General features: G+C 61.4%; 4 protein-coding genes across 6 annotated transcripts in view; 2 read left to right on the top strand and 2 right to left on the bottom strand.

Moving 5' to 3' along the window:
* The window catches only part of CHLRE_01g008051v5 (uncharacterized protein), a 5,532-nt gene extending 4,801 nt beyond the window's left edge, over window positions 1-731 (bottom strand). Inside the window, exons 1-2 of the mRNA XM_043058240.1 lie at window positions 489-731; window positions 46-202 (exon numbers count right to left, since the gene is read on the bottom strand). Of these exons, the coding sequence (XP_042928154.1) occupies window positions 46-202; window positions 489-700 (369 nt within the window). The 5' untranslated portion in view covers window positions 701-731. The remainder of the gene's footprint in view (window positions 1-45; window positions 203-488) is intronic.
* A 130-nt stretch (window positions 732-861) lies between these two features.
* CHLRE_01g008000v5 (uncharacterized protein) lies at window positions 862-6,697 on the top strand. Its single transcript, XM_043058239.1, has 12 exons — window positions 862-1,291; window positions 1,857-1,962; window positions 2,154-2,259; window positions 2,698-2,797; window positions 3,109-3,225; window positions 3,557-3,625; window positions 4,015-4,068; window positions 4,423-4,512; window positions 4,905-4,948; window positions 5,090-5,258; window positions 5,889-6,022; window positions 6,249-6,697. Exons 1-11 carry the CDS (start codon window positions 1,019-1,021, stop codon window positions 6,012-6,014), a joined length of 1,254 nt encoding a protein of 417 aa, XP_042928153.1. The 5' UTR covers window positions 862-1,018; the 3' UTR covers window positions 6,015-6,022; window positions 6,249-6,697.
* Window positions 6,698-6,751: 54 nt separating this feature from the next.
* Window positions 6,752-12,467, top strand: CHLRE_01g007950v5 (uncharacterized protein). The gene is made up of 12 exons (XM_043058238.1): window positions 6,752-7,214; window positions 7,320-7,417; window positions 7,626-7,792; window positions 8,178-8,290; window positions 8,504-8,564; window positions 9,135-9,224; window positions 9,479-9,619; window positions 9,791-9,853; window positions 10,128-10,256; window positions 10,699-10,827; window positions 11,136-11,249; window positions 11,656-12,467. The coding sequence occupies exons 2-12, from the start codon at window positions 7,408-7,410 to the stop codon at window positions 11,839-11,841; spliced, it is 1,203 nt and encodes a 400-aa protein (XP_042928152.1). The 5' UTR covers window positions 6,752-7,214; window positions 7,320-7,407; the 3' UTR covers window positions 11,842-12,467.
* Window positions 12,468-12,469: 2 nt separating this feature from the next.
* CHLRE_01g007901v5 (uncharacterized protein) lies at window positions 12,470-23,001 on the bottom strand. Of its 3 annotated transcripts, XM_043058235.1 has the most exons (14): window positions 22,731-23,001; window positions 22,250-22,323; window positions 21,581-21,652; window positions 21,106-21,217; window positions 20,244-20,342; window positions 19,865-19,947; window positions 19,551-19,605; window positions 18,292-19,212; window positions 17,730-17,892; window positions 17,289-17,467; window positions 15,276-15,360; window positions 14,813-14,868; window positions 14,351-14,473; window positions 12,470-14,021 (listed from the first exon to the last, which is right to left on the bottom strand). In XM_043058235.1, exons 1-14 carry the CDS (start codon window positions 22,890-22,892, stop codon window positions 13,593-13,595), a joined length of 2,613 nt encoding a protein of 870 aa, XP_042928150.1. In that variant the 5' UTR covers window positions 22,893-23,001; the 3' UTR covers window positions 12,470-13,592. The 3 variants fall into 3 exon arrangements, with proteins under 3 accessions (XP_042928150.1, XP_042928151.1, XP_042928149.1); XM_043058237.1 differs by lacking the exons at window positions 22,250-22,323; window positions 22,731-23,001 and adding an exon at window positions 21,788-22,151; XM_043058236.1 differs by lacking the exons at window positions 12,470-14,021; window positions 14,351-14,473; window positions 14,813-14,868; ... (7 more) ...; window positions 21,106-21,217; window positions 21,581-21,652 and having other exon boundaries at window positions 22,200-22,323.
* Window positions 23,002-23,097: the final 96 nt, after the last annotated feature.

Raw genomic sequence — 23,097 nt, 5'->3', positions numbered from 1 at the left:
TTCTTCCCCCACCCCTTCCCCCTCCTCTCCCCCTTTTCCCCCCACCTGCACCACCGCCAGGAACACCGCCGCACTGAGCGGCCCGGTGTAGGAGCTGCACATGTTGAACAGTGTGGGCAGCCGGTTGAGAGTGAGCTGCGTGAACACCGTGAACTGGAAGCGGGGCGGGCGGGCGCTCCAGTGTATGGACTCCAGGTAGGGGCTGCGGGGGATAAGAGGGGGGAGGGGGGTTTGGGGGCGTGTGTGTTTTGGGGTTTGGGTGGGTGGGGGGGGGCGGTGGGGGGTTGGGGGGTTGGGCGGGAGTGCCGGGCGGGGCTACCACGTGCTTCCCTGGGTGGACTGTGCTCCCTAAACCCCGTGTGTGCAGCCCTGACGCTGCGCCTTTTAAAGACCGCCATGCCTCGCGATATCACCTCGCTGAGGTGTGAACGCTCCCCCTGTAAACCGGCCCCTCCCCCGAGAGCACTGCACACACATACACAACGCACTTGGACAGCGTGTCGTTGAGCACGGCACTGTCCCAGTTTGTCCGGCTGAATTTGTAGTCCGCGTTGATGGCTGCTTCCAGCTCTGCAGCTTTAGGGTTTGGGGCCGCCGACGCAGGGGCGACAGCGCTCGCCGCGAGCAGCAGCAGCGCGAGTAGCGCGACCGCATGCTGCTGCCATCCGCTCCCCAACGCGAGTCCCGTTGACAGCCGCATGGGCGCAGGAGTCTTATTGTTGATGTAACATAGTGATATGCTGAGCGCCCGTATAATGGTAAGCACAGGGCGAAGAACAAGCCCGTCCAGGTGGTAGCGGGGCACTCTGCAATTTGCCTGCCCTTATATTTGCAATAGCGACCTGTTTACGCCTAGATAACGTCAAACTTGTCGATCTAGTGTAACAGTGACGCTTGGCAAACTTGAGAATTGGATCGACAGGTGTGCCAGGACGCGCTCGCAAGAAGGATTTGCAAATAAAGCCAGTATAACATACTGTAGTAATTTCTATGCGATTGTAACCGCATATGTAAACAAATGACGGGGCCAGACGTTTTGCATCCGCCTCTGGTCCATGTCGGGGGGCGAAACTACCGCGTGCAGGGCACTGCCGCTTCAACCTTTTCTCACTTGCCAGAGCGTGGAGAGCATGCAGCGGGGCGACCAGCAGCGCCAAGGCATTATGACGATGACGATGAGGAGGACTTTAACGCGGCGTCGTCCGGCGGAGCCGAGCCATCCATTGACGAGTCTCTAATAACTCAGGACCAGAGCGGGCAGTTCCAGGCGCGGCTGTCCTGCGATCCGGAGGTGTGTGGGGGGGATGAACTGCGCTTGACGGGCGGTGTGGGTGCGTGGCGTGGCGGCGCGGTACCGACGTGCCACTACGCCGCGTCGGCACCGACGCAGCAGCGGCACCGCCAATATCACTCTTGAGAGAAGCGAGGCCCCAAAGCACGCTCCTGCTATCCCCTCCTTCACGCCAGCCCGAGGACGTACATGCGCAATGCACGCCTCTTCCACTTGGAGGGCAGCTGCCGGTCTGACTCAGTACAGAAGCTGGACTGTGGCGTGGTGCAGTGTGGTGGGGCGGGGTGGGATGGGGTGGGGTGTGGTGGGGCGGGGTCGGGCGGGGTGGGGCGGGGTGGGGTGGGGTAGAGGAGCGGACTGGTGCCCCGTGGTGTTTCACCGCTGACACGTCACGTGCACGAGGCCGCCGGCGTGCCCTCTCCCACCCAGCGCTCAGCCCACACCGCTTCAGTCCCCGGTCGTACGTAACCATCCAACATCCCAATGCCGCGCCTGACATTCAGAAACCCGAAACCATGTGCCCGCGCGCAACGCGCATGCTCGTACACCCTTTCACACACTCCAGGTTTACCCCATGCTCATCGGCAAGGAGGGCGCTAAAAAGAAGCGGCTGGAGGCGGAGACCGGCGCCACGTTGATTATACCGCGCAAGACGGCGGCGGGTCCGCAGGGTGGGTGACACGTTGGTGCAGGTGTGGGTGTTGGTGTGGTGGGGTTGGTGTGGGGGTGCTGGCGCTAGCGCTGGCGCTGGTGTTGATGTGGGTGTGGGAGTGGTGGTGTGCCTGGACTTGGGTGCCCCACCGTGTGGGATGTGTGCGTAACAGTGCAGTATGTATGTATCACCTTCCGGGCTTTGCGGCAGGCGGCGGCGGCGGTGGCGACGTGACCATCCGCGGCCCCAGCAAGGCGGTGGTGGCGTCCGGCTACCTGCGGACCGAGCTGGCCATGGCGGAAGCGGTGGCGGGCAGGTGTGTGTGTGTGGGGGGGGAGGGCGGAGGGGGGGCGTAGGCATGGGGCGTGTGTGTTTGGGGGTGACGTAGGGGTCTGCACCCTATAATGAGTCGACCGTTATATGAAGGGTTATGGGGGTTATGTTCCCAAGCATGGAAGGAATAGCCCTGACTGTCAAGGAACCGTCGGGGGAGGAGGTGGTTTCGGTGGCTGGTTCGGTGGTCCCTGGCGTTCTGCTTGCTCGCGTCGTAGATTGCGTGCCAGTTTGGTGCTGTGCCTTCCCTCTCTCAAAGGAAAATGTGGAAGTGTTGGAGCTGGGGCGTAGGGATGGGACATGTTTGTTTGGGGCCTTTGGAGGGATTGCCACTAGCAGCAAAACTCCTTAGTTTACGCAACTACTGCCAACTACCCAAGCGACGAACCATTCTACGTGCAACCGACTCACCGGCATGCAGGCTGTTGGACTACAACTACTTCCTGTCGTTGCCGCTCGCCACGCCCGCCACCGTACGGCAGTTCGAGGCGTTCAGGAAGGGCGTGCTGGGGGACCCCAAGGTGTGCGCGTGTGTATGTGTGTGGGAGCAGGGGAATACCGAGGGGTTCGGGGGAAGGGGGGGTTAGTCCAGTCTCAACCTTAAGCAAGAGGGGGGCGTGTATGTGTTTGTGCATCTACCAAGAAAAGAAACATCCGAAGTTGCTGTTCCCTGAATGTGTGTGTGTGTGTGTGTATGTGTCTGCGTATAGAGTGGGAGGGGTACTACGGTAGCCCCAACACGCCGAGGCCCCAAACCCGAACGCCTTTGCTCCCCTCCTCCTCGTGCCTCCTCCTCCTGCCTCCCCCTCCTGCCCGCCCCCTACCGCCGCAGGTGTGTCCCCCCGGCTGCGGCCTGGAGCCCTCCGTGTTTATGGCCCCGCAGCAACTGCACCTCACGTTGGTCATGCTCAAGCTCTACAGCGACCAGAAGAGGCACGCCGCACAGCAGGTGGGGGGAAGAAAGGGGCTGGGGGGGCTTGTATATTCCAGCCCAAACTAAACCAAACCAAGTTAAAACGAGCGGAGCACAGGCAGAGGCGTTAGTTGCAACGGGTCAGAGAGGGAGAGGTGGGAAGATGGCGCACACGAAACGAGGGTTTGGGCAGCATGTGCGTTTGTGAGGGTGTCTGGTTTTTGCACACGTGCGGCACCCTATGTGGCACTGCCTCCTACCTCTGGACACTCCTAACCCCCCCCCCAATCACACGCACACACAAAAACCTCTCCCACCCATACACATGTATAAGTACACACACACACGAACACGCGCACGCACGCAGGCTCTCGACCGGCTGCGGCCACGTGTGGGGGCACTGCTGGCGGGGCAGCCGCTCAAGGTGCACCTGCAGGTGAGGGGGAGCAGCAGGGGGGAGGAGGGGGGGTGGAGGGGGGGTGGGGTGGGGTGGAGGGGTGGGTGGGTTAGTGGAGGGGGAGGGGGGTTGGATGGAGGGGTGGGGCCAGGGTGGGGGCAGGGTGGGGGCAGGGTGGGTGGAGGGTGGGTGGAGGGTGGAGGGGTGGGGGCAGGGTGGAGGGGTGGGGGCAGGGTGGATGGGCGGGGGGAGGGGTGTTTGCACGGAGAAGGGAGTGATCGGGTGTGGGTGGAGGGGTGGGCTGGGCAGAGGGGCGGAGTGCTGCAAGGGCCGCTATGGTCAGCTGCCACCCGCCCCTGCGCGTAACCAACCAACCTAACCATTTTAACCTAACCGCCTAACCGCCCGACCTAACCAACCACCCTCAGGGCCTGGAGTACATGAACGACGACCCCTCGGCCATGCACGTGCTATACCTCAAGGTGCGTGCGTGTTAAAGAGCACAAGGAAAACATAGCGCTAAGACAGTGTGCGTGTGTGTGTGTTGGTGTGTGCTGTGTGTGTGCGTGTGTGTGTGTGTGTGTGTGGGGGGGGGGGGTTCACGGAGGACGGAGTGATTAAATCAAAATCACAACGGGGGAGGTATGCGTTGTGTTTTGAACACGCACACACACGCACACACACACAGGAACACACACACACACACACATACGCACCTTCATCGCATACGCTGTCTTTGCGCCATGTTTCCCTTGTGCTTTTTAACACACACACACACACACACACCTACTTTTCCCTGCACCCTCCCCTCCACCACACACGCCCGGCGGCCACAGGTGGCGGACATGGGCCCGGGCGGCCGGCTGGAGGCGCTGTGTGACATGGTGGTGGAGGAGTTTGGTCGGGCGGGGCTGCTACTGCCGCAGGTGTGGGGGGGAGGGGCAGGGGGCGGGGCTGCTACTGCCGCAGGTGGGGCGAAAGGGCAGGGGGCGGGTTGCTACTGCCGCATGTGGGGGCGGGCTGCTACTGCCGCAGGTGGGGACAGGGGCAGAGGGCGGGGCTGCTTGGGTGGGAGCAGGGGACGGGAACTGCTTCTGCCGCAGGTGGGGGGAGGGGCAAGGGCCGGGGCTGCCACTGCCGCAGGTACGAGAGGGTTATTGTAGATACCAGCCCAAACTGAACCGAACCGGGGGAGGGGCCGGGGCTGCTAATGCTGCAGCTTGCAGAGCGCGATACGGGGTACGTTGTAGTCTGATACCTGCTCTGATACCTGCTCTTATTTGAGGCACGGCCTACCCTCTGAACGACAAACCGACAGGACGACCGCAAAGTAAAGCTCCACGCCACCATCATCAACACCCGGTGCGTGACGGGCGGACCGCTGCGGCCACAGCCGCGGTGGCAGGGCTCGTGTAGGAACTCAGCGCCCGCCCCACACACATTGCACGCAATCTCGGCCACCACGCCTGCCCGCCTACCTCCCTTATTCCGCGCGCGCCGCAGGTATCGCAAGCGCGGCGCGGAGCAGCAGCAGGGCGGCGGCGGCGGCGGCTCCTCCTCCCAGCAGCAGCGGCCGCAGCAGGGCGGGCGCCCGTCGGACCGGCAGCCGTTTGACGGGCGGGCGCTGCTTGAGCAGCACGGGCGGCTGGACCTGGGCATCCACACACTGCAGGTGCGTGGTGGGTGGGCGGCGGGAGGGTGTGGAGGCGCGGTTAGTTCGGTCCTTTCTTGTCATTACCAACACAGACACACACACGCTGTCTTTGATTGCGCAATAATTTCCTTGTGCTCTTTAACACACACACACACACACACACACACACACACACACACACACACACACACACACACACACACACACACACACACACACACACACGGATTGGGCGGGAGCGAGCTTGGACTTAGCGGCCAGGAGTAGCGACGCGGAGCTAGGAATCGTAGGAGTGCCTGGGCCTCACGGTACCGTGAGCACATGCATGGGTTTGCACCCTTGAGAGCGTGTGGACACGAATCCCCCCTCGAGGTTAGAGTAGCGGGGGTTGCGCGATTTCCGGTTGGTAAGACCGGCGGCTCACCGCAGCAGGTATGCGAGGTAACTTCAGGTAACATCCGTAAACCGTCGCTTTGCTGCATCGCATACACTGTCTTTGCGCAACGTTTTCCTTGTGCTCTTTAACACACACACACACACACACACACACACACACACACACACACACACACACACACACACACACACACACACACACACACACACACACACACACACACACACACACACACACACACACGTACGCAGGCTGTGCACCTGTCCCAGCGAGGCGCCTACGGCGAGGACGGCTACTACCGCTGTGTGCGCCAGCTGCCGCTGCAGCCGCTGCAGGCGGAGGCGGAGGCGGGGGCGGGGGCGGGCGCGGACGAGTGACTGAGGAGGTAGGGGGCAGGGGCAGGGGCAGGGGCAGGGGCCGTCAGGGGCAGGGGCAGGAGCAGGAGCAGGAGCAGGGGCAGGGGCAGGGGCAGGGGCAGGAGCAGAGGCAGGAGCAGGGGGCTCCGTGCATGACTACGGTAGTTAGTGCGGTCCTGCGGCCTCTCCGGCATCATTGGCAGCACCTACGTGCTGGCAGCGACAGCGAAGATACCATCCCCTGCGGTACCGCAGGCTGGTGTCGAGGACCTGCGAGCGAGGACCGGTACCGTGCAAGACTGGCCCTCAGCCGCCACTGCTGGTACCGCACGGACTGGTATCTTCGCTGTCGCTGCGAGCTATGATGGTGCTGCAGGTGGTAGCGGCGACAGGTAGGGGCGACAATATGCCCGGATGCAAGTTTCTGCGGGAAATTCGACTGGCGCCAGGACGCAGCAAATGCGTCGCTTTTGTTGAATTCCTGTAATCGCAACGGCAAGGGCTGCTTTACCGCGCAGTGCGTGCGCTTGCAGTTCCCAAGTTTCCCGCCCGACGTTTTGACTTCTTAAACTATTCTACCTGGGCGAACAGACCATAACTTTGTCCGTCGCCGATTTCTAGACACCGCGCCGAACAGCGACTGTGATAATCGGGGCTGCGAGTCACATTCGGCCAAGCAGCACGGCCCGAATTCATAAATGCAAAACGCGGCGAAGACATGCATTCTCAGCAGATGTTGCATACGTATTTCGTTCGATACAATTGCAAATTCTCTCTGAAGGAGATTCTGGGCTGCGTTGCAATTTCCCGTCCTCGCTTTACAGGCCGGTTCGGTTCATCTGCGCACTTGCTGCGCGTAATCAAGCAGAACCGCGGGTCAAGGAATTTTCTTCTGTACAATTGGCATTCACGAACCCAAAAGGCACTGAAACGAAACGTTTTGCGGCGATGTTGATCGTTTGGAAGGCTTGAAATTCAATAAAACCACGCGCGCGGGACGTCGTTGCTGCGCTCCTGCCGTTAGCCAGACCTAAATCAGCGCGGATGACTACCGAGGGCATAAGCACGCATGTGAGTGCAGGTGAGTGCCGTCCCGGCTGTTCGTACTTCCGGAAGAGTCACTCATCCGCATCATATCATCCGCGAATCATGTCAAGTAGCGTGGCGCCGCTGTTGCAATCAACCACATACAGATCAAGCAGCCATGGCAATGACAATAATGTGAGGTGGCTGCTGTATCGATCGAACGACAAAGTAGCATGAATGGTTAAAGATTATTCACCTCGCAGATGCGCTCAGAGTTTTCCCGATACCTGTTGCATGCAGGCTTTCTGTGCGTTCCGCTGGAACGCTGTCGCGGGTCGGCGCCCTCCGCGCCACGAGTCGCCGATATGCCGTGCCTGTGACAGCCCACATGGACAAGGGTAAGCTCGACACGAACTTGCTTGCTTGGTGGCAGGCTTCAACATTTGCATCAGTCACGATGTGGGCGTGACTAGTCGCGCTCGTCATGCATACATCAGCGGTGTTGGGCCACAACCTGCCTGCTGTGGATGGCTCCGCAGCACGGTGGCATCCTGAGTTTCTGTTGCTGATATCCCATTCTCCCTTGTTAATCGGCCCGCTCGGCAGACTTCCCCTTCTCGCGGCCCAAGGGCGTGGAGCCGCCGGCCGAGTACAAGGAGCTGCGCAGCAAGTGCCCGGTGGCGCCGGGGCGCCTGTTCGACGGCAGCAAGATCTGGCTCATCTCCCGGCACAAGGAACTCAAGGAGGTGCTCCAGGATGGCCGCTTCTCCAAGGTGGGCGGGGCGCGGGGCCCTCAAGCGGTTAGGGGCATGATCACAACCGGTACGTACGTATGATATGAGCGCCGGGTAGCTAGCTATCTAGGGATATACCCGCAAGCAATCAACCGTAGGCAGGGGGTTCACGCACGCACGTACGCTCAATTCGTCCCACATCCCTGGCATCCCTTTGGTTTTCTAAGCCTCGCTCGGAGCGAGTATCCCCCTCTCCATCCCGTTGAATCCCTCCGTCCTCCCCAGCAGTGTTCATTCCCGACCGCCAATACTCCCTCAACTCCTCTACCTCCATCCCATCTAGGCGTGCTAGTTTGCCTAAACGCCCTCTGTCCCACCTTGCCCCGCCTCCCGCCCCGTCTCCCTCCCCGCCGCCGGCCTGCAGGTCCGCACGCTGCCCGGCTTCCCGGAGTTGAGCCCCGGCGGCAAGGCGGCGGCGCAGAGCGGCAACGCCGCCACCTTTGTGGACATGGACCCGCCGGAGCACACCAAGTACCGGTATGTGGGTGCGGGGGTAGCTAGCTAGGTACTTGCAGGGGCAGGGGTATAGTGCGTGATGAGGGTGCATGGCCGAGTGCCGCCGTAAGTCTCTCATGCGCGTGCCCCATTTTAAGCCTTATTACATTGGACAGTGCTTGCTGACATCAACATCATCACTGAGCGCTTCGCTTCGCGTGCTCCTGGGCTCTCGCACCGCCACCCCGCCCGCAGCGGCATGGTGTGGCCGTACCTGACCCCGGAGGCCGTCGAGCAGCTGCGCCCCTCAATCCAGGTGGGTGGGTGGGTGGGTGGGTGGGTGGGTGGGTGGGTGGGTGGGTGGGTGGGTGGGTGGGTGGGTGGGCGGGTGGGCGGGTGGTTGGGTGAGTGGGTGGGTAGGGCCGCGGGACACTGGCTCACTGCTGGGGTGGGGGGACGACGACCAACCGGCGGGGTGCTGTCTGGTCTTCTTGCTTGGGTGCCACGCACCACCTGTGGCCGGCGGCAGGGCCCGTGCAGCGCTCGCTTGCAACCGCCGGCGGCATGCATCCCGCCGTGCTGCTGGGACAGCAGTCGCGTATGCATGGTTTGGCTGGCGGCCATCCCCTTACTTGCCCCCCGCGGCCCCACCCCTCGCTGTGTGCGGCTGGATCCCTCCCCTCCCCTCCCTCACTTCCTCCCGGCATACGGCGGCATAATCACCCAAGGCTGCAAGGCCTTTCTAGGATCTGACATACATCACGCAACGCACGCAATGCTCTTTAGTCCTTACTTGCGGCTAACCATTATCCTTACTTCCTGCTGCTGCTGCATGTGCGTGACCACCTGACCTCATCACCCCTCATCACTCCTCATCATACATCAGGCCAAGGCAGACAAGCTGGTTGACGCCATGATCGCCCGCGGCGGGCCGCTGGACCTGAACGAGGCCTTCTCCATGCCGCTGCCATTCCGGGTGGGTGGGTGGGTGGGCGCGGTGGGGCGTCAGCAGGTCCCGCGCGGTGTACGTGACGCGCGTAGCGTGACACGCGTACCGTACGGTAGCGGTGTCGATCAAACAGCGGGTGCATCACCACGCATACCATGCGGCAAATAAGTACCCTCCCTGACCCCCTGCCTCCTGACTTTTTCATTGGGCTCGGGCACATAGCTAACCCCCGCCCCCCGCCCCCTGCCCCCCGAACTAATAACTGCTGTGTGCCTCCTCAGGTCATCTACGACTTCATCGGCATTCCCGAGGCCGACTTCGCCTACCTCTCCGCGAACGTGGCGGTGCGCTCTTCCGGCTCTTCCAACGCCAAGGACGCGGCGGCCGCAGCAGACGACCTCGTCAAGTACATGGACAACCTGGTGGGGGGTGGGAGCGTAGGGGGGGCGGGGGGATGAAGTGGGGCTGTGCGTGTCTGTGTTTGGGGTATGGGGAGGTGTATTGCCCACGTGCTCCTGCCCATCCACCTCCCGCCCCCAGCCGCCGCGATGTCAACATGCGCCGTTTTGCCAACCTCACCCCCCAACTCGCAGGTGGCCGAGAAGGAGAGGAACCCCACGGGCAAGGACCTCATCAGCGAGCTGGTCACCAAGCAGGTAGGTGCGGCACGCGGGAAGCAGCAGGGGAATATGCACGGCACGTGTGGGGTACGTACGGCAGGAGCGAGAGGCAGGTACGGCACCGGGGCGGGGTCGCGCATTCCCATCGCCATACGTGTTGTTTTGCACTACGAGGCAGGGCGGCTAGTGGCTGTGCGTGTAAGGTATGTGTTGCCTCATAGCCTTCCCTGCCGCCTCCACTGCGATTGACATCAGCCTTACTTGTTTTGGTGCCCATCCATCTATCCCCCCTGGCCCCCTCAACATACAGCTGCGCCCCGGCCACATGACGCGCGAGCAGCTGGTCCAGACCGCCTTCCTCATGCTGGTGGCAGGCAACGCCACAGTGGCCACCCAGATCAACCTGGGCGTCATCTCACTGCTGCAGCACCCGGACCAGGTGCGTGCGTGCGTGGCTGGGGTGGGGCGGCTGGGCGCGGATGGCGTTGCGATGGGAAGGTGTTGCCAGTTGAACATACAGGGCGAGGATTTAACTGGAGAGTGGGAGTGGGGCGGGCCCACTCCTACCTGCCTGCGGCGGCGCAAAAGTACCGTAACGTCCCTTGCCACCCAACCCACTCCCGACCGTCCTATCCACAAAGCATCTTCCACGCTACTTTCCCACTTCTCTCTGAATGCAGTAGGATAGTCGGTAAAAGACACATCTAGATGCCCCAGGGCGCCGTCCGCAGGGTTATATACTTGTGTGTCGCAGAACTTCTGTGTTCCGCCCACACTGAACCTTACTTCCTGCCACTCCCCTGCCTGATGGTCCTGAAACACCCATGCACGTGTACCAATAAGTTCTGCATGCTCCTTCCCGGCTTGCTCCCCCCATCCAGCTGGCCGCCATGAAGGCCGACCCCGCCCGCCTGGTGCCCGCGGCGACGGAGGAGATCTGCCGCTTCCACACCGGCTCCTCCTACGCGCTGCGCCGTCTGGCCGTGGCCGACGTGCAGGTGGACGGCCAGGTGCGTGCGTGAGGCCGGGGGGCGGGGGGCGTATTACTCCACATGTATCACTACTGAGTGGCGCCACGCACAGCAGCCGGACGGTTTGTTTGCGGCGGGCGCCCGGCGGGTTGCGCGCCATCCATGCGCCATCCATGCGCCATCCATGTGCGTGTCAGACCCAGACCTATGCTGAGGAGTAGCCATGTGGCTGCTCCTGTGCGTGTCACGCAGTACGTAAACACCCCGCCCTTGACCTGCTTCCGCGCTCGCACCCGCCCACCGCCCATACATGTATGATGACTCCATCCCCTCACATACGTACGCAGCTGGTGAAGAAGGGCGAGGGCATCATTGCGCTCAACCAGTCCGCCAATCGCGACGAGTCCGTGTTCCCCGACCCCGACCGATTCGACATCCACCGCCAGTCCAACCCGCAGCAGGTGGGTGGTAGGTTTGGGGGGGGGTGTAAACTCTGTAAAAAAAATATCATAAGGAAACAGAAGCGCTGCAAGGAGAAGCTGCAGCCGCATGTGCGAGCTACTGGGTGTGTGGGGGGGAGGGGGGGGGGTAGGTTGGGGATGGGGATGGGTTGGGGATGGGGGTGCGTGTCGTCCCAAAGGCCCCCGCGGTGTGTTCTGGAAGTACTAAGCGACTTGCGCCGCGTTGCACAAGTGAAAGCGCCTGGGCGCAAGTAAGCTCCGCCTCCTCCTCCCATCCACCTGTTTACTTGCGAAACCCGTCCGACCACTTGCCGCCCCCCTCCCCCGCCCCCCGCCCCCCCCCTACGCCTTCCCTTCTTAATTAATCATGAATGTAACCCCCCGCCCCCCCCCCCGCCCCCGCCAGGTTGGCTTCGGCTACGGCACCCACGTGTGCGTGGCGGAGTGGCTGGCGCGCGCTGAGATCCAGGTGGCCATTGGGACGCTGTTCCGCCGCCTGCCCAACCTGCGTCTGGCCGTGCCGGAGAGCCAGATCCAGTACTCGGACCCCGCACGCGACGTGGGACTGGCCGCCCTGCCCGTCACCTGGTAGATAGATGTGTGCCCGTTACTACATACCTGGCCGTTACCGGGTGCCGTTACCGGGTAGAAGCGAAACGGTGCAGTTGTGTACGGGAGCGGACGGGTGAGGCCGTACATACATACATATGCAGGATGCAGGAGGAGGGAAGGAGGGAATAATGAAGGACGCGGCAGGACGTGAGGTTGGGTCCAGGGGGGAATGCTGGGCAGAGGGGCGAGGCAGAAGACAGGTGCAAGCAAGGAAGGACGGGCGCCTTCGGCATGTCTGCTCTTGTGTATATGATGACATGCGCCACAGCCGAACTGGCACAACACCGCTCCTGGGCGGAGTTTTACCAGAACGGTGATGGCGCATGTCAATGACCCCGGACGCACAGTTGCGACGTGAGCTCTGCCGCCATACATAATCAGCGGCCATACATAATCAGGCCTTCGGTTTAGGCAGCGGCTGTCATTTAAAGGGAATACATAATTAGGTGGTTTGCAAGACCTGCCTGCGGCACGGTAAATCTTGAGAGCGTGTCCCGCGCGCGCGCACGCCTCATTACTATGTCGTGGATGTGCGGGCCAGGTGCCCAGGTCCATGAAGTAAGGGAACTGTAGTATTGGTTTTGGGCGTTGTAAGTCTTTACAACTGTTGGCTCCGTCTCCGGGGGTGCATCCGCTACACACAGAATCGCTGCGCTCATGCGCTCAGCCCAAAACCTGTCTCGGGATTCAGCTACATGCCTACATCAGCTACTTGCTTCCCCACGGGACTACTCCAACCTGTCCCTGAACTTGTCCCATCTCAATCTCGTAACCACCCATGACGTCGTGACGACCGCTCGCCCTTATTCTGTCCCCCGCATGCCGCGCATTCCCAGACTCCCAGCCGCGCACCCTACCCTACCTGCCTCCGCCACGCACCCAACACGTCCTTTGGCCTTGGCTCTTGCACACCGCCTCATCCGCATCCGCACCGGCACTCTTGTCATGTGGCAGTCATGCATAAGGCCGTGAGCATGCCGCATTGCACATTGATATAGTATTGACGCCCATCCCAAAGCATCATAGCCATTAAGACATTCACACCAGGCGTTGCTTTGAAAGCAAACATTAATAGCTATACTCGCGGTTTCCGCCGAGCACTTGTCGCCCGTCAGCTTCCTTCCCGTCCAGCCTACGGTATCCGCGTGCCCATCCGAAGTGCTTGCCGGTCTCTATCTCAACTTCCCCGTGCACCGCAACACAACAACCGCATTCCGCAACGGAGCTACGCTTATGCTTGACTGGACCTCCATGCTTTGTAGTGCATGTCTGTATACGTAAATCTGTAACTTGTCTCGGAGGCACGCACAGTGCCCCCGATGCCCGTGCGTAGTGCTACTGCTATTGCGGCGTGCCTGATGAGGTTTCGTTGTTGCGCGTCCGTCACCACTCCATCCGACCATCCCACGTTTCACCCAGCGTCGTCCCAGCGTCTCAGCGATTGCTGTCGGCTGCAGGCCGCATCATACTAGCTTTGCTAGCATAGCTAGCGCTGCCAACGCCGGTGTGCCTCTCCGCCCGTGTGTATGCAACACACCATTTCTCCACACCTCTCTGACCAGACGTCCAGCCCGCTTCTCCAATCTCCAAGCCTGTCGTACCTACCCCGCGTCATACTCTTGCTGATATGTCTGCGTGCTGCCGTACCGGTGTCCGCTCCCGGCCTCCTGCTTTTCTACCGTCTGCTCGAACTACCACTAGCGGCCCTCCCCCCTAGCTAGCTCCCCACCTCTACCGCTCATCAAGCTCACCCAATGGCAGCTCCTGCCGCCGCTGCCGCGAGTCCGGCCGGCGGAAGATCGACGCGGACGCGTTCCGGAAGGAAGACGAAAGGTTGCGCACCATCTTGGCAACGAGGCCTTTCGGCTGCCCAGCCTCCTCCTCGCGCTCCTGCCGCCGCCGTCGCTCCCGCTCCTCCGCCACCGTCTGCTGCACCCCGCGCTCGCTCCACACACGCTTCAACCCGCCGGCGTAGCTCCGACCGCCGCCGCCAACGGATGCCGGGTGCGCCGCCAGCCCGTCGCCATCGGCCGCCGCCAGCGCGGCGGCGGCGGTGGCGGCTGCTGCTGCGGCTGTGTCGCCGGCCGCGTGGGCGCGGCCGCCGCGCACGGACGCCTCCTTCACTAGCGCCTGCAGCTCCTCCGCTTGCTTCGCCAGCGCCTGAGGCACGGAGGGAAAGAAGAAGAACAGCGAATCGGATGGGAGGCAGCGGGACACGTCAGCATGGTACCGGTCGCGAGGCCAGTGTTGCCAGGTGTGTGTCTTGCATGTGGCACGCCGGGTGGCAGTGGACGTAGCGCAATGGTAGTGTTGCAAAGCCAGTGCAGTGAGGACCACACACAAAGCCCCCCCAAACACACACACACACACACACACGCACACACACACACACACACACGCACACACACACACACGCACAAACGCACAAACACACACACACACGCACGCACATACATACACACACACGCACATGCCCTCCTCCCCCCCACCTGCAGCCTGTGCACGGCCTGGTCCGCCTCCTTCCTCCACTTGATGCGGCTGATGGCTACCAGGTTCAGCACAGCAGTGGCGGAGTCGCCGCTGGCGATGCCCGTCCACAGGCCGAAGATGCCCTGTGTAGGGGTTTTTGTGCCATACATATGTTTTTATGTTGAACATGTTTGCACCAGTGAAGGAGGTGCACCTATTGCGTAAGTCTACGAGGTGCATGAGCAGCCCAGACCGGTCAAATTACCAGACCAGTAAAACCGTGTCAGTCCTGATACCACCCCAGCGCCCCGCATTCCCTGACAATGGAGATGTATATACATTATTTTGCAAGTCTCGGCCGTGCATACGCGGCTCAGGGCCAGTCTAAGGACCAGACCAAGCAGACCAGTCCTGATTCCACCCCCCGGCATAATTCGTTGGGCCCGAAACATTACCCCGCCCCCCACCCACCCAACACCCACCAGGTGCGCCTTGAAACACAGCAGGTAGCCCAGCAGCACCCCGAACACCCAGAACCCTGTGTGTGTCGGGAAGGAATGTTCAGGAATCAAGAAGATGGGTTGTATGAATGGATGGATTGGGTGGATAGGGGAGGGGCGGGGAGGGGGGGGAGGGGATTGCAAGGTTAGGGCAGTGGGAGTAAGGTACGGACGGGAGGGAGGGGCGAGCGGGAGGGAGGGAGGGGGCGTGTGCATGAGAGGCGAAGGAAAGCACGATCACGTGCCGCATTGCCCAAGGGCGGCCGGCTTGCAGCTGACTGGATGCAAGACGTAACAGTTAAACGCCCACCAGTCACCCGGATTGCCCGAGGGCGGCCACCACGTGAGTCCACCACCACCGCCACATTTGAGCGCCCCCCCCCCATTTCGTGCCCCCCCACCCCCCAAACCCCTCACGCCGCCGCCACCGCCTTAGCTGTCTCACCGATGAAGTTGAACACTGCTGTGAGGTGCTGGTGGCCGCAGCCGCGCAGCACACCCTGGCTGGAGCCCATCAGCCCGTCCGACACCTGGGCGGGCAGGGCGGGGGGGGGGCGTGTGGGGGGTTACATTCATGATTAATTAAGAAGTGAAGTCGTAGGCTGGTACAGTTGCAGCGTAGACGCGTTGTTACCGATGTCCGTGAAGTCCAGCGGCCAGCTCCAGCGCGTAGACCCGCCGAAGGCTGCTGCTGCTGCTCTCCCATTTTGTCTAACGACTATTCTAAGTAGGTTGATCGTATTGTAGTAACGTCAGTAAAACGATCACGTATAGCTCAGTAGCGCTCGGATGCATATGCGGATGCGAGTGCAACGCGACCGCCGCTGGACTTTCCTATACCCGACTTGCTTTTTACTCACCTGCGCGCCGCGGGGGTGTGGGGTGTGTGTGGGAAGTGTGGGAGTGTGGGGGTAGCCATCCATGGGATGGTGTTACGCCACTCGCAAGGACATCTTCAAGCGCGCGGAGAAGTATGTGGCCGAGTACCGCACTCAGGTCAGCTCGGTTGCGGTCGCAAGGGGGTGCTCGGCGATGGCGCAGTGCCCATGGCAACGGCAGCGGAGCGGGCGCAGGCATGCCCTCTTGTATATGTGGAACAGCATCCACTGGGGCAGGAGCGGCGACGAGCGGACCCACTGGAGGCCTTGCAGTTTGCAGCGCAGCCGCCAAGGGCGGCTGCTTCGGCCGGCCAGGAGGGTGTCGCGGACAGAACTGGTTTAGGCGCAGCTGCCGCTAATCGGGTCATTCATGGGATGTTCTACTGGCAGGATCGCTGGACAGGGTTATTCAGCTGTGGGCTGACCACATCTGGCTCGCCATTTTCTACATGCCCACAGGAGAAGGACATTGTCCGCCTGAAGCGCGAGGCCCGGTCCAAGGGTATCAAATATGAAGTGAAGTGCCGACGTCCAGAGGTACAGCGGGCACACGCGACGCATTCCATACCGTTGTTTCGCCAGCGGCAGGCTGCTGGCTCCCCCGTGTTTCCGTGGCGGCTAACGCTAAAATACTAAGTTCCTATTGAAAGCAAGTAGTCTGGAGTAGTAGTGGTGATAAGTAAGGCTCGTTGGTAAAGAAGCTGAGTGCATGCGTCTAGGTGGCTAGCTTAGCTGCTGCGGCGCGAAACCGGGACCCCGCGAACTCACCTAAGCGCTCAGCAATGCAAGCCACGCCAGAGCCGCGCGCGCAGGGGAAAGCACACACAGGAAATGGGCGAGCGGCAGTAAGGCGTGGCGGACTCAAACGGCAAACAGGCGGCACAGACATATAAGCAAACGTGCAATGCGAGTAGTAGTGAGAGCCAAAGTAAAAGCATAAAAAACGGCACGACCACGCGAACAAGTGTGGGGGTGGGGGTGCGGAGTGTGGGAATGTGGGGGAGTGTGGGGGAGTGTGGGAGTATGTGGGAGTGTGTGGGGTGTGTGTGTGTGGAGAGTGTGGGATGGGTGGCTGGTGGTTGTGGTGGTTGTGGTTGTGGTGGTGGCGGCGGCGGGAGTGTAGGGTGGGTGCGGTGGCGGGGAGCGCATGTGGGTTACAGGGTTTAGGCGGCGGGAAGTTGGGACAGGCAACTGGGAACGGGTTTTAGAAACCCTAGTCGGCCGTCTCCAGGCGCCACTAAAACCGGGGGTGAGAAACCCTAGTGACCTGCTGGACCTGCAAGACGTGCAAAACCGAAGCCCTGCAACCTCTTGTATTCCAGACACGCCCCAAGCAAACCTCATGTCACCGTGTCAAACCCCCTCGGAACCCCCAACTCCAGCCCCACGCCTCCCCTCCCTGGTTCGTTGGGTTTGGGCACATGACTCCCCCTCCACCCCACCCCAACCACGCAACCCCCAACCCAAACGAGCACCCACCCACCCACCACATTACTCCTTGTGCCCTATAACACACACACACACACATACACACACGCACACACTTTCCCCATCTCTTCTTTCCCAGGCCCCCGCCCCACCTGGAACAGCGCCGCGAACAGGGTGAGGTCGCGGATGACGCCCACCACCTGGGGGTCGCTGCTGAAGGCGCGGCCCAGCACGCTGCGACTGGCCAGCAGCCCCACTGCCATGAGCGCCATGAAGCCGCCGCTGAGCGCGATGGCCAGCAGCCCCGAGCGCCGCGCGGGCTCGGGCTGGCCTGTTGCGTGCGTGTGTGTGTGTGTGCGTGTGTGCGTGTGGTGGGCTGTGTGTGTGTGTGTGTGTGTGTGTGTGTGTGTGTGTGTGTGTGTGTGTGTGTGTGTGTGTGTGTGTGTGTGTGTATGTGTGTGTGTGTGTGTGACTACGGTGAAAGGTGATTTACCACCCGATTTTTCGCACAGATATAAGCGCACATATAAAAGCGCACACTGAGACTGATGAACACCCCCCCCCCCGGGCCTCCTCCGTCTCCTCCTGCTCACCCGAGCCCAGCAGGTTGCCCACGCGGATGGCGCCGGCGGTGGCGAGCGCGAAGGGGCAGGCCAGGTAGGTGAGTGCCACCAGACTCAACATGGCGGCGTGGGCGGCGGTGATGGCGGGGCCCAGCGCCGCCGCCAGGATGGTGGAGAACTCGAAGCAGCCCACCTGTTCAGGGAGGGAAGGAGGGAGGGAGCACAAAAGGGACGCACATGTGTCGTGTATGCGTTAAAAAAACAACATAACGAAGTGTGTGTGTGTGTATGTGTGTGTGTGTGTGTGTTTGTGTGTGCAACCTGTGCTTGTGTCGTACTTCTCAGCCACAAGCCGTGGTGACAAGCATACTACTACAACATCAATACCGGGGCCCCCAATACCAGCACCAACAACAGATGCCCACACCCCCTCGGTGCATGTTGGGGAAGGGGAATACTGTCGAGTGCCACTCCGTTGCCAACGCATAGGCCACGCTCTCCTCCTCGCTCTTTTGCATGGGTTTCGGTTCAGTTTGGGCTGTTATCACAATCCCCCAGCGCCCCCACCCCCCATACCCCCTCAAGCACACACCTCGAACGCCATGCTGAGGCCGCCGGGAATGCCCAGTTTGCAGAACCTGAGGATCACCCCCGGCGCCACCGCCGCCCGGCACTCCGCCAGCGCGTCCACCGCCCAGGCCGAGGCCACCGCCGACATGCCGCCGCCGCCGCCGCCGCCACTGAAGCCGCCGCCACTGAAGCCGTTAGCAGCACCTGGCGCAGCGGAGCTCGACGCCACGCCTGCTAGCAGCGCAGACTTCTCCGTCGCCCCAGCCGCCCTGCTGCCTTTCATTGAAGCCGCTCCATTTGTCCCGAATGGCGGCGGCTGCGGGTTGTCGTGCTTCAAGGCCCAGTCTAGATCCGGATTCCGGCCGGCATGTAGGGGCACCGCCGCCTTGGCAGCAGCGCCCGCCGCCTCCTCCTCCTGCTCCTCCTCCTGCTCGTGCTCCTGCCCTCCACGCATGCCTCTGCGCGCCCCATCACCGCACCCGGCGGCGCCCTCCTCCTCCGCGGCGCCCACCACAAGCACCGCGACGCTACCGCCGCTGCTGCCGTTCCCGCCGCCACCGCCGCCGCCACCGCCGCCACCGCCGCTGTCGCCGCCGTGCACGCCGCCGGTATGGGTGCCGTTGGGTTGTGGACTGTCGCCGTTGGCTGCTAATGCGCCCGGCGTGCCGGGATCTGCTGCGAATGTTGCTGCTGCTGATGCTGCGGTCTCGTCGCCGGGCGGAGCGAGCAGCGCCATCGCCTCGCCTTCCCCATCGCCCTCAACCGCCGCCTGCCGGACCGACCGCTGCTCCCCCTCCTGAGTCTGCAGCAGTAGCTGCTCCTGAGGGTGCTGCTGCTGCTCCTGAGGCTGCAGCAGTAGCTGCTCCTCGGCCTCGGGCGGCGGCGGCGGCTGGCGAGTGCGGTGCCACTCGTGGTGCGCCACCACCCCCACCAGCATCACAAACTGCAATGCGCGCGCGCACACACACACACAAAAGTAACTCTGGACATCTGGGCAGGCTTCAATTTGCTGTTTGTTTTTAGCACAGACAAAATTGCAAACACATAATACAGTACCCGACACACACAACACGTGTGGAATGTGTGGTACGTGTCGGGCCCGTCCACTCCTTGTCTGTCACTCTTCTTGCCGTGGCTCGCGATGCCCCCGCACGTCCCAGACCTCTCCACCCTTGCCTTTCCCTATCTATTCCCACACCTTCCACCCGAGTCAAACCTCCCACACATACTTCCACACATATTCCCCCCCTCTCGCATACTCCCACACACACACGTCCGCACCTGCGCCCAACGCGACAAGGTGGTCGCCAGCGGCGCACCCCGGAAGCCCAGCTCGCTGCGGTAGCGGCGGCAACAGGCGCGCGGCGTCAGGCGCGGCGTCATGCATCATGCAGCAACAGTGGGCGCCAGGCGACGTAGAAAGCAGGAAGGTGAATTTCCACTCCACCACTTTCCACTTGGTGATGGCGTATGGCAGAGCATGCGGCGCGTTTGGAGCACTCCCCACTGCGCATCGTGAGTGCGCATCCTATCTATAAACTTCATTTCAGTAACTTGTGTTAGGCTCTTCTTGACGTACACGCGGGGGCACCCACCGGACTAGGATGGCGTTGAAGGCGATGTTCATGAGGAAGGTCAGGACCGCGATAACCGAGGGAGCCGCCATCACGTTCTGAACCTGTTGTGCAGGCGTGACCCAAATGCCCAAACCAGCGTGATCTAATGTAGCGCGACCGCGAAGGCACTTGTGTGCGTACAAGCTCTGGGTAAGAAGCGCCCCTTTCCCATCTTGCAGCCTTGCAGGGCAGCCCAGCCTGGCCCTGCGCACTGCCTTCGAAACCCCATCAACCTTACTCCCACCCCCTCCCCCGCCCTCGCCACAGCTCGCATATGCGGCTGCAGTTTCTTCTACAGAGCAACTGTTTCCTTACGGGATTGGTTCAAAGTTAAACCCCGCCCTCGCCGCGCCCTGACCTGCAGGTACTTGGTGAGTACGATGCCCCACATGAGCGGCCACATGCCCGGGATGAGGCCCACACAGAAGCGACCCATCAGGTCGGACGTGCGAGCATCCTGTTTCAAGTTAAGTGACGGAATGGATTAGGAATGCCGTGGTGATAATTCGGGTGAGACGCGGGGCCGGCAACACAGCGTGTGTTGTTGTGGGCAAAGCGGCAAGCTGCTAAGCGCGTCGCAAGCTGCTGCACCCACTGCTCGCCCCACACCTCCCCACATCTCCCCACCCAGGGTTGCACAGTACTCAGTACGCACTAGTACGTACTAGTACGTATTGAGTACTAGTACGCCTCTCCTGGGTCTCAGTACACCGCAAAATACGCCGGGGGGCGGGGCTGTGGGGGTCGCCGGCGGGTGCCGGTGGCCGGTGGTCGTGCCGATGGCCGATGCGATACGGGAACCGAGCCTGCCCTATTGGATAGGCGCAAAGGAGCTCTGGATGGATAAACTTGATGGCAAAACAGTAGGCGAAACAGGCTGCGCAATTGTGGTCACTCCGCTCATGTCTCGACATTTAATCGCAAGTATGCGTTTCCTACAGCATAGCGAGCTGTAACGACCTCGAGTGTGGTCATGTATAGAAGGATACAGGGAAGGATACTAAGGAGGAACATGGAGAGCGAGATGGGACCGAGCTGCATGGGACGTACTATTGCACGTACTAACCCTTGCTCGCCGGCGTATTATAAGTGAATTATGGTGTATTGTACTAGAAAGCTGTGTACTGCGTATTAATACGCGTATTATAAGAAAATGGCCAGTACAGTGCAACCCTGTCCCCACCTCTTCCCCCGACCTTCCCCACGCTCTCCTTCCGCACCTGTCCGAACATGCTCGAGGCCGCCAGTCCGCCCAGCGACATGCCCACAGCCACCGGCCCCACCAGCACCGTCACCAGCAGCGCGGCAGTCACACACCAAGTCACCAGCGCCCTGCGGGTGTGATTGCGTGTATGTGTGATTGTGTGTGTGTGTGTGGGGGGTTACATTCAAAATTAGTTAAGTGGGGGTGGGGGGAGGTGGGGATAGCAGTAGGCCGCCCGGTGGTGAAGTGTGCGTGTTGTTGTTTGGTTTTGGTGCTGGCAGCGGCGAGGGCGAGAGGACTCAGTAGTGATACCCGGCATCTGTGCACAGCGGCACGGCAAAACTAGTGTGGCCATGTCAAACCCGCCAAAGCCATTCACCCAAAGTCCATACTCCCGTCGACTCCTCCCACAGGCCAGTACTCCCGCCCTCCCCCTCGCTCTCCGCCTCCCCCTCCACCTCCCCCTCCGCCTCCCCCCCTCCCTGCCCCACCGGCGGTCTCCCGCGCCGTACGCGTTGCTGCCCAGCGTGTCCAGTGCCGTGGCGAAACCCAACAGGAAGAACCTGGGAGCCCCCGACGACAGGGGGAGATGGGGGCACGATGGGATGGGGGAACGTTGGGTGGGTGGGTTGGGGGCGAAGAGGCAGCGGCGACGGATGACACGGCATTGCACACACGCTGGCGGTCGGCCGGCCAACCAGTACATGATGTGTTTACCTACTACTGGAATGGCAGTAGCCAAACTAGTAATTACGGTAGCACCCCAGAAAGACATTTGGCCCCATGGTAGTACATAACCAATGAAGGCGGTGATAATCATTACCAACAAGATAACGACACCACTGATCCAGACGATCTCACGTGGCTGAGCGCCGCTACCGTAGTACATACCACGCAATACGTGCAAATAGACTACAATAAAGAACAAGCTGGCGCCGTTAGCGTGAGCGTAACGCAAGATCATACCAGAAGGTACATCAGTCATTAGGTGTTGTACGCTAGCAAAAGCGTAGTCTACGTGACCTACGGCCACCGGCCGGCCGCGTGGCGGCATGAGGACACAGCCCGATGCCTACAATACTGCAGGCTCAGGTGCCCACATTGACACATCCCAGTGTTATTTTATGCAAAGAAAGCGGCTGACTTGATGAGCCGCTCACCACATCAGGTTGGTGTAAGAGTTGGCGATGGCGGCGGCTCCTAGCTCCGCCGTACCGAGGTGGCCCAGGAAAATCTGGCGATATGGCAACCAAAGTCCGGTTTAGACAAGGTGGCTGGCTTGGTGTATGACACAGGCTTTCAATCTTTGTCACACTTGGTGTGGTGAGGTGAGCGGGTCATGCGGATGCATGCGGCGATGCGGCTACGTGCCCTCAGGCCACTCCACGGAGCTGCCCAGAGGCTGCAAGGCAGCCGGCAGGCGGCAGGCCTCGGACAGCAGCTGTGGCCTTGAAACAACACAACCCGTGCTAGTAAGTTCCTAGTGACCCCTGTCACCCTGCCATCGTCCAAGACCCGACGACAGCGTAGCACGCCACCGTATGCCGACGTTACGCCGCAGCCGCGGCTGTGGATGGTTGATGGATGTCAAAGGCCCAGCTCCCCCGACAACCAAAACCCGCCAGCGCCGGCCGCTCCTACCTGGTCCGTGACCACCAGGCCCTGTTGGGCGCTGGTCTGCAGGACCACCGGCAGCGCGAGCGCACCGAGCGCCTTGAGTTCGGCCAGCCAGAGCGCCCGCCGCGACGCCGAGCCAGCCACCAGGGCCTGGCCCTCTTCCATTTGTGTCGCCCTAACCTCCATGGTACAATGCCGCACGGCCCGCTGCGGGCTGTGGTCGACTGGCTGAATGTCAACCTAACCCGCTCGAGACGTCAGCTTCTGTGTCACCTTAAAGTCATATCTAGTAAAGTGCATATGTCTGTATACGGGTAATTTTTCAGGCACAGGTTGTGTTGGCGTGTTAGTCTTGTTCCTGCGATGCCCTAATTGGTCGGACAGTCACAGA

This window comes from Chlamydomonas reinhardtii, chromosome 1 (assembly GCF_000002595.2).
Source record: "Chlamydomonas reinhardtii strain CC-503 cw92 mt+ chromosome 1, whole genome shotgun sequence".
In the NCBI taxonomy this organism is placed as follows: Eukaryota; Viridiplantae; Chlorophyta; class Chlorophyceae; order Chlamydomonadales; family Chlamydomonadaceae; genus Chlamydomonas; species Chlamydomonas reinhardtii.
This window is presented reverse-complemented; position numbering and strand designations above follow the sequence as displayed.

Coding starts and splice junctions, on each gene's coding strand:
- CHLRE_01g008000v5 (XM_043058239.1), top strand. CDS start 1,019: ATGACGGGGCCAGACGTTTTGCATCCGCCTCTGGTCCATGTCGGGGGG. Junction 1,292..1,856: donor GGCTGTCCTGCGATCCGGAG/GTGTGTGGGGGG, acceptor CACACACTCCAG/GTTTACCCCATGCTCATCGG. Junction 3,626..4,014: donor CGCTCAAGGTGCACCTGCAG/GTGAGGGGGAGC, acceptor AACCACCCTCAG/GGCCTGGAGTACATGAACGA.
- CHLRE_01g007901v5 (XM_043058235.1), bottom strand. CDS start 22,892: ATGGAGGTTAGGGCGACACAAATGGAAGAGGGCCAGGCCCTGGTGGCT. Junction 19,948..20,243: donor TACTCACCAAGTACCTGCAG/GTCAGGGCGCGG, acceptor CCTGCACAACAG/GTTCAGAACGTGATGGCGGC. Junction 17,893..18,291: donor GCCTCAGCATGGCGTTCGAG/GTGTGTGCTTGA, acceptor CTCCCTGAACAG/GTGGGCTGCTTCGAGTTCTC.
- CHLRE_01g007950v5 (XM_043058238.1), top strand. Junction 8,291..8,503: donor CCGGAGCACACCAAGTACCG/GTATGTGGGTGC, acceptor CCCCGCCCGCAG/CGGCATGGTGTGGCCGTACC. Junction 9,620..9,790: donor TCAAGTACATGGACAACCTG/GTGGGGGGTGGG, acceptor CCCAACTCGCAG/GTGGCCGAGAAGGAGAGGAA.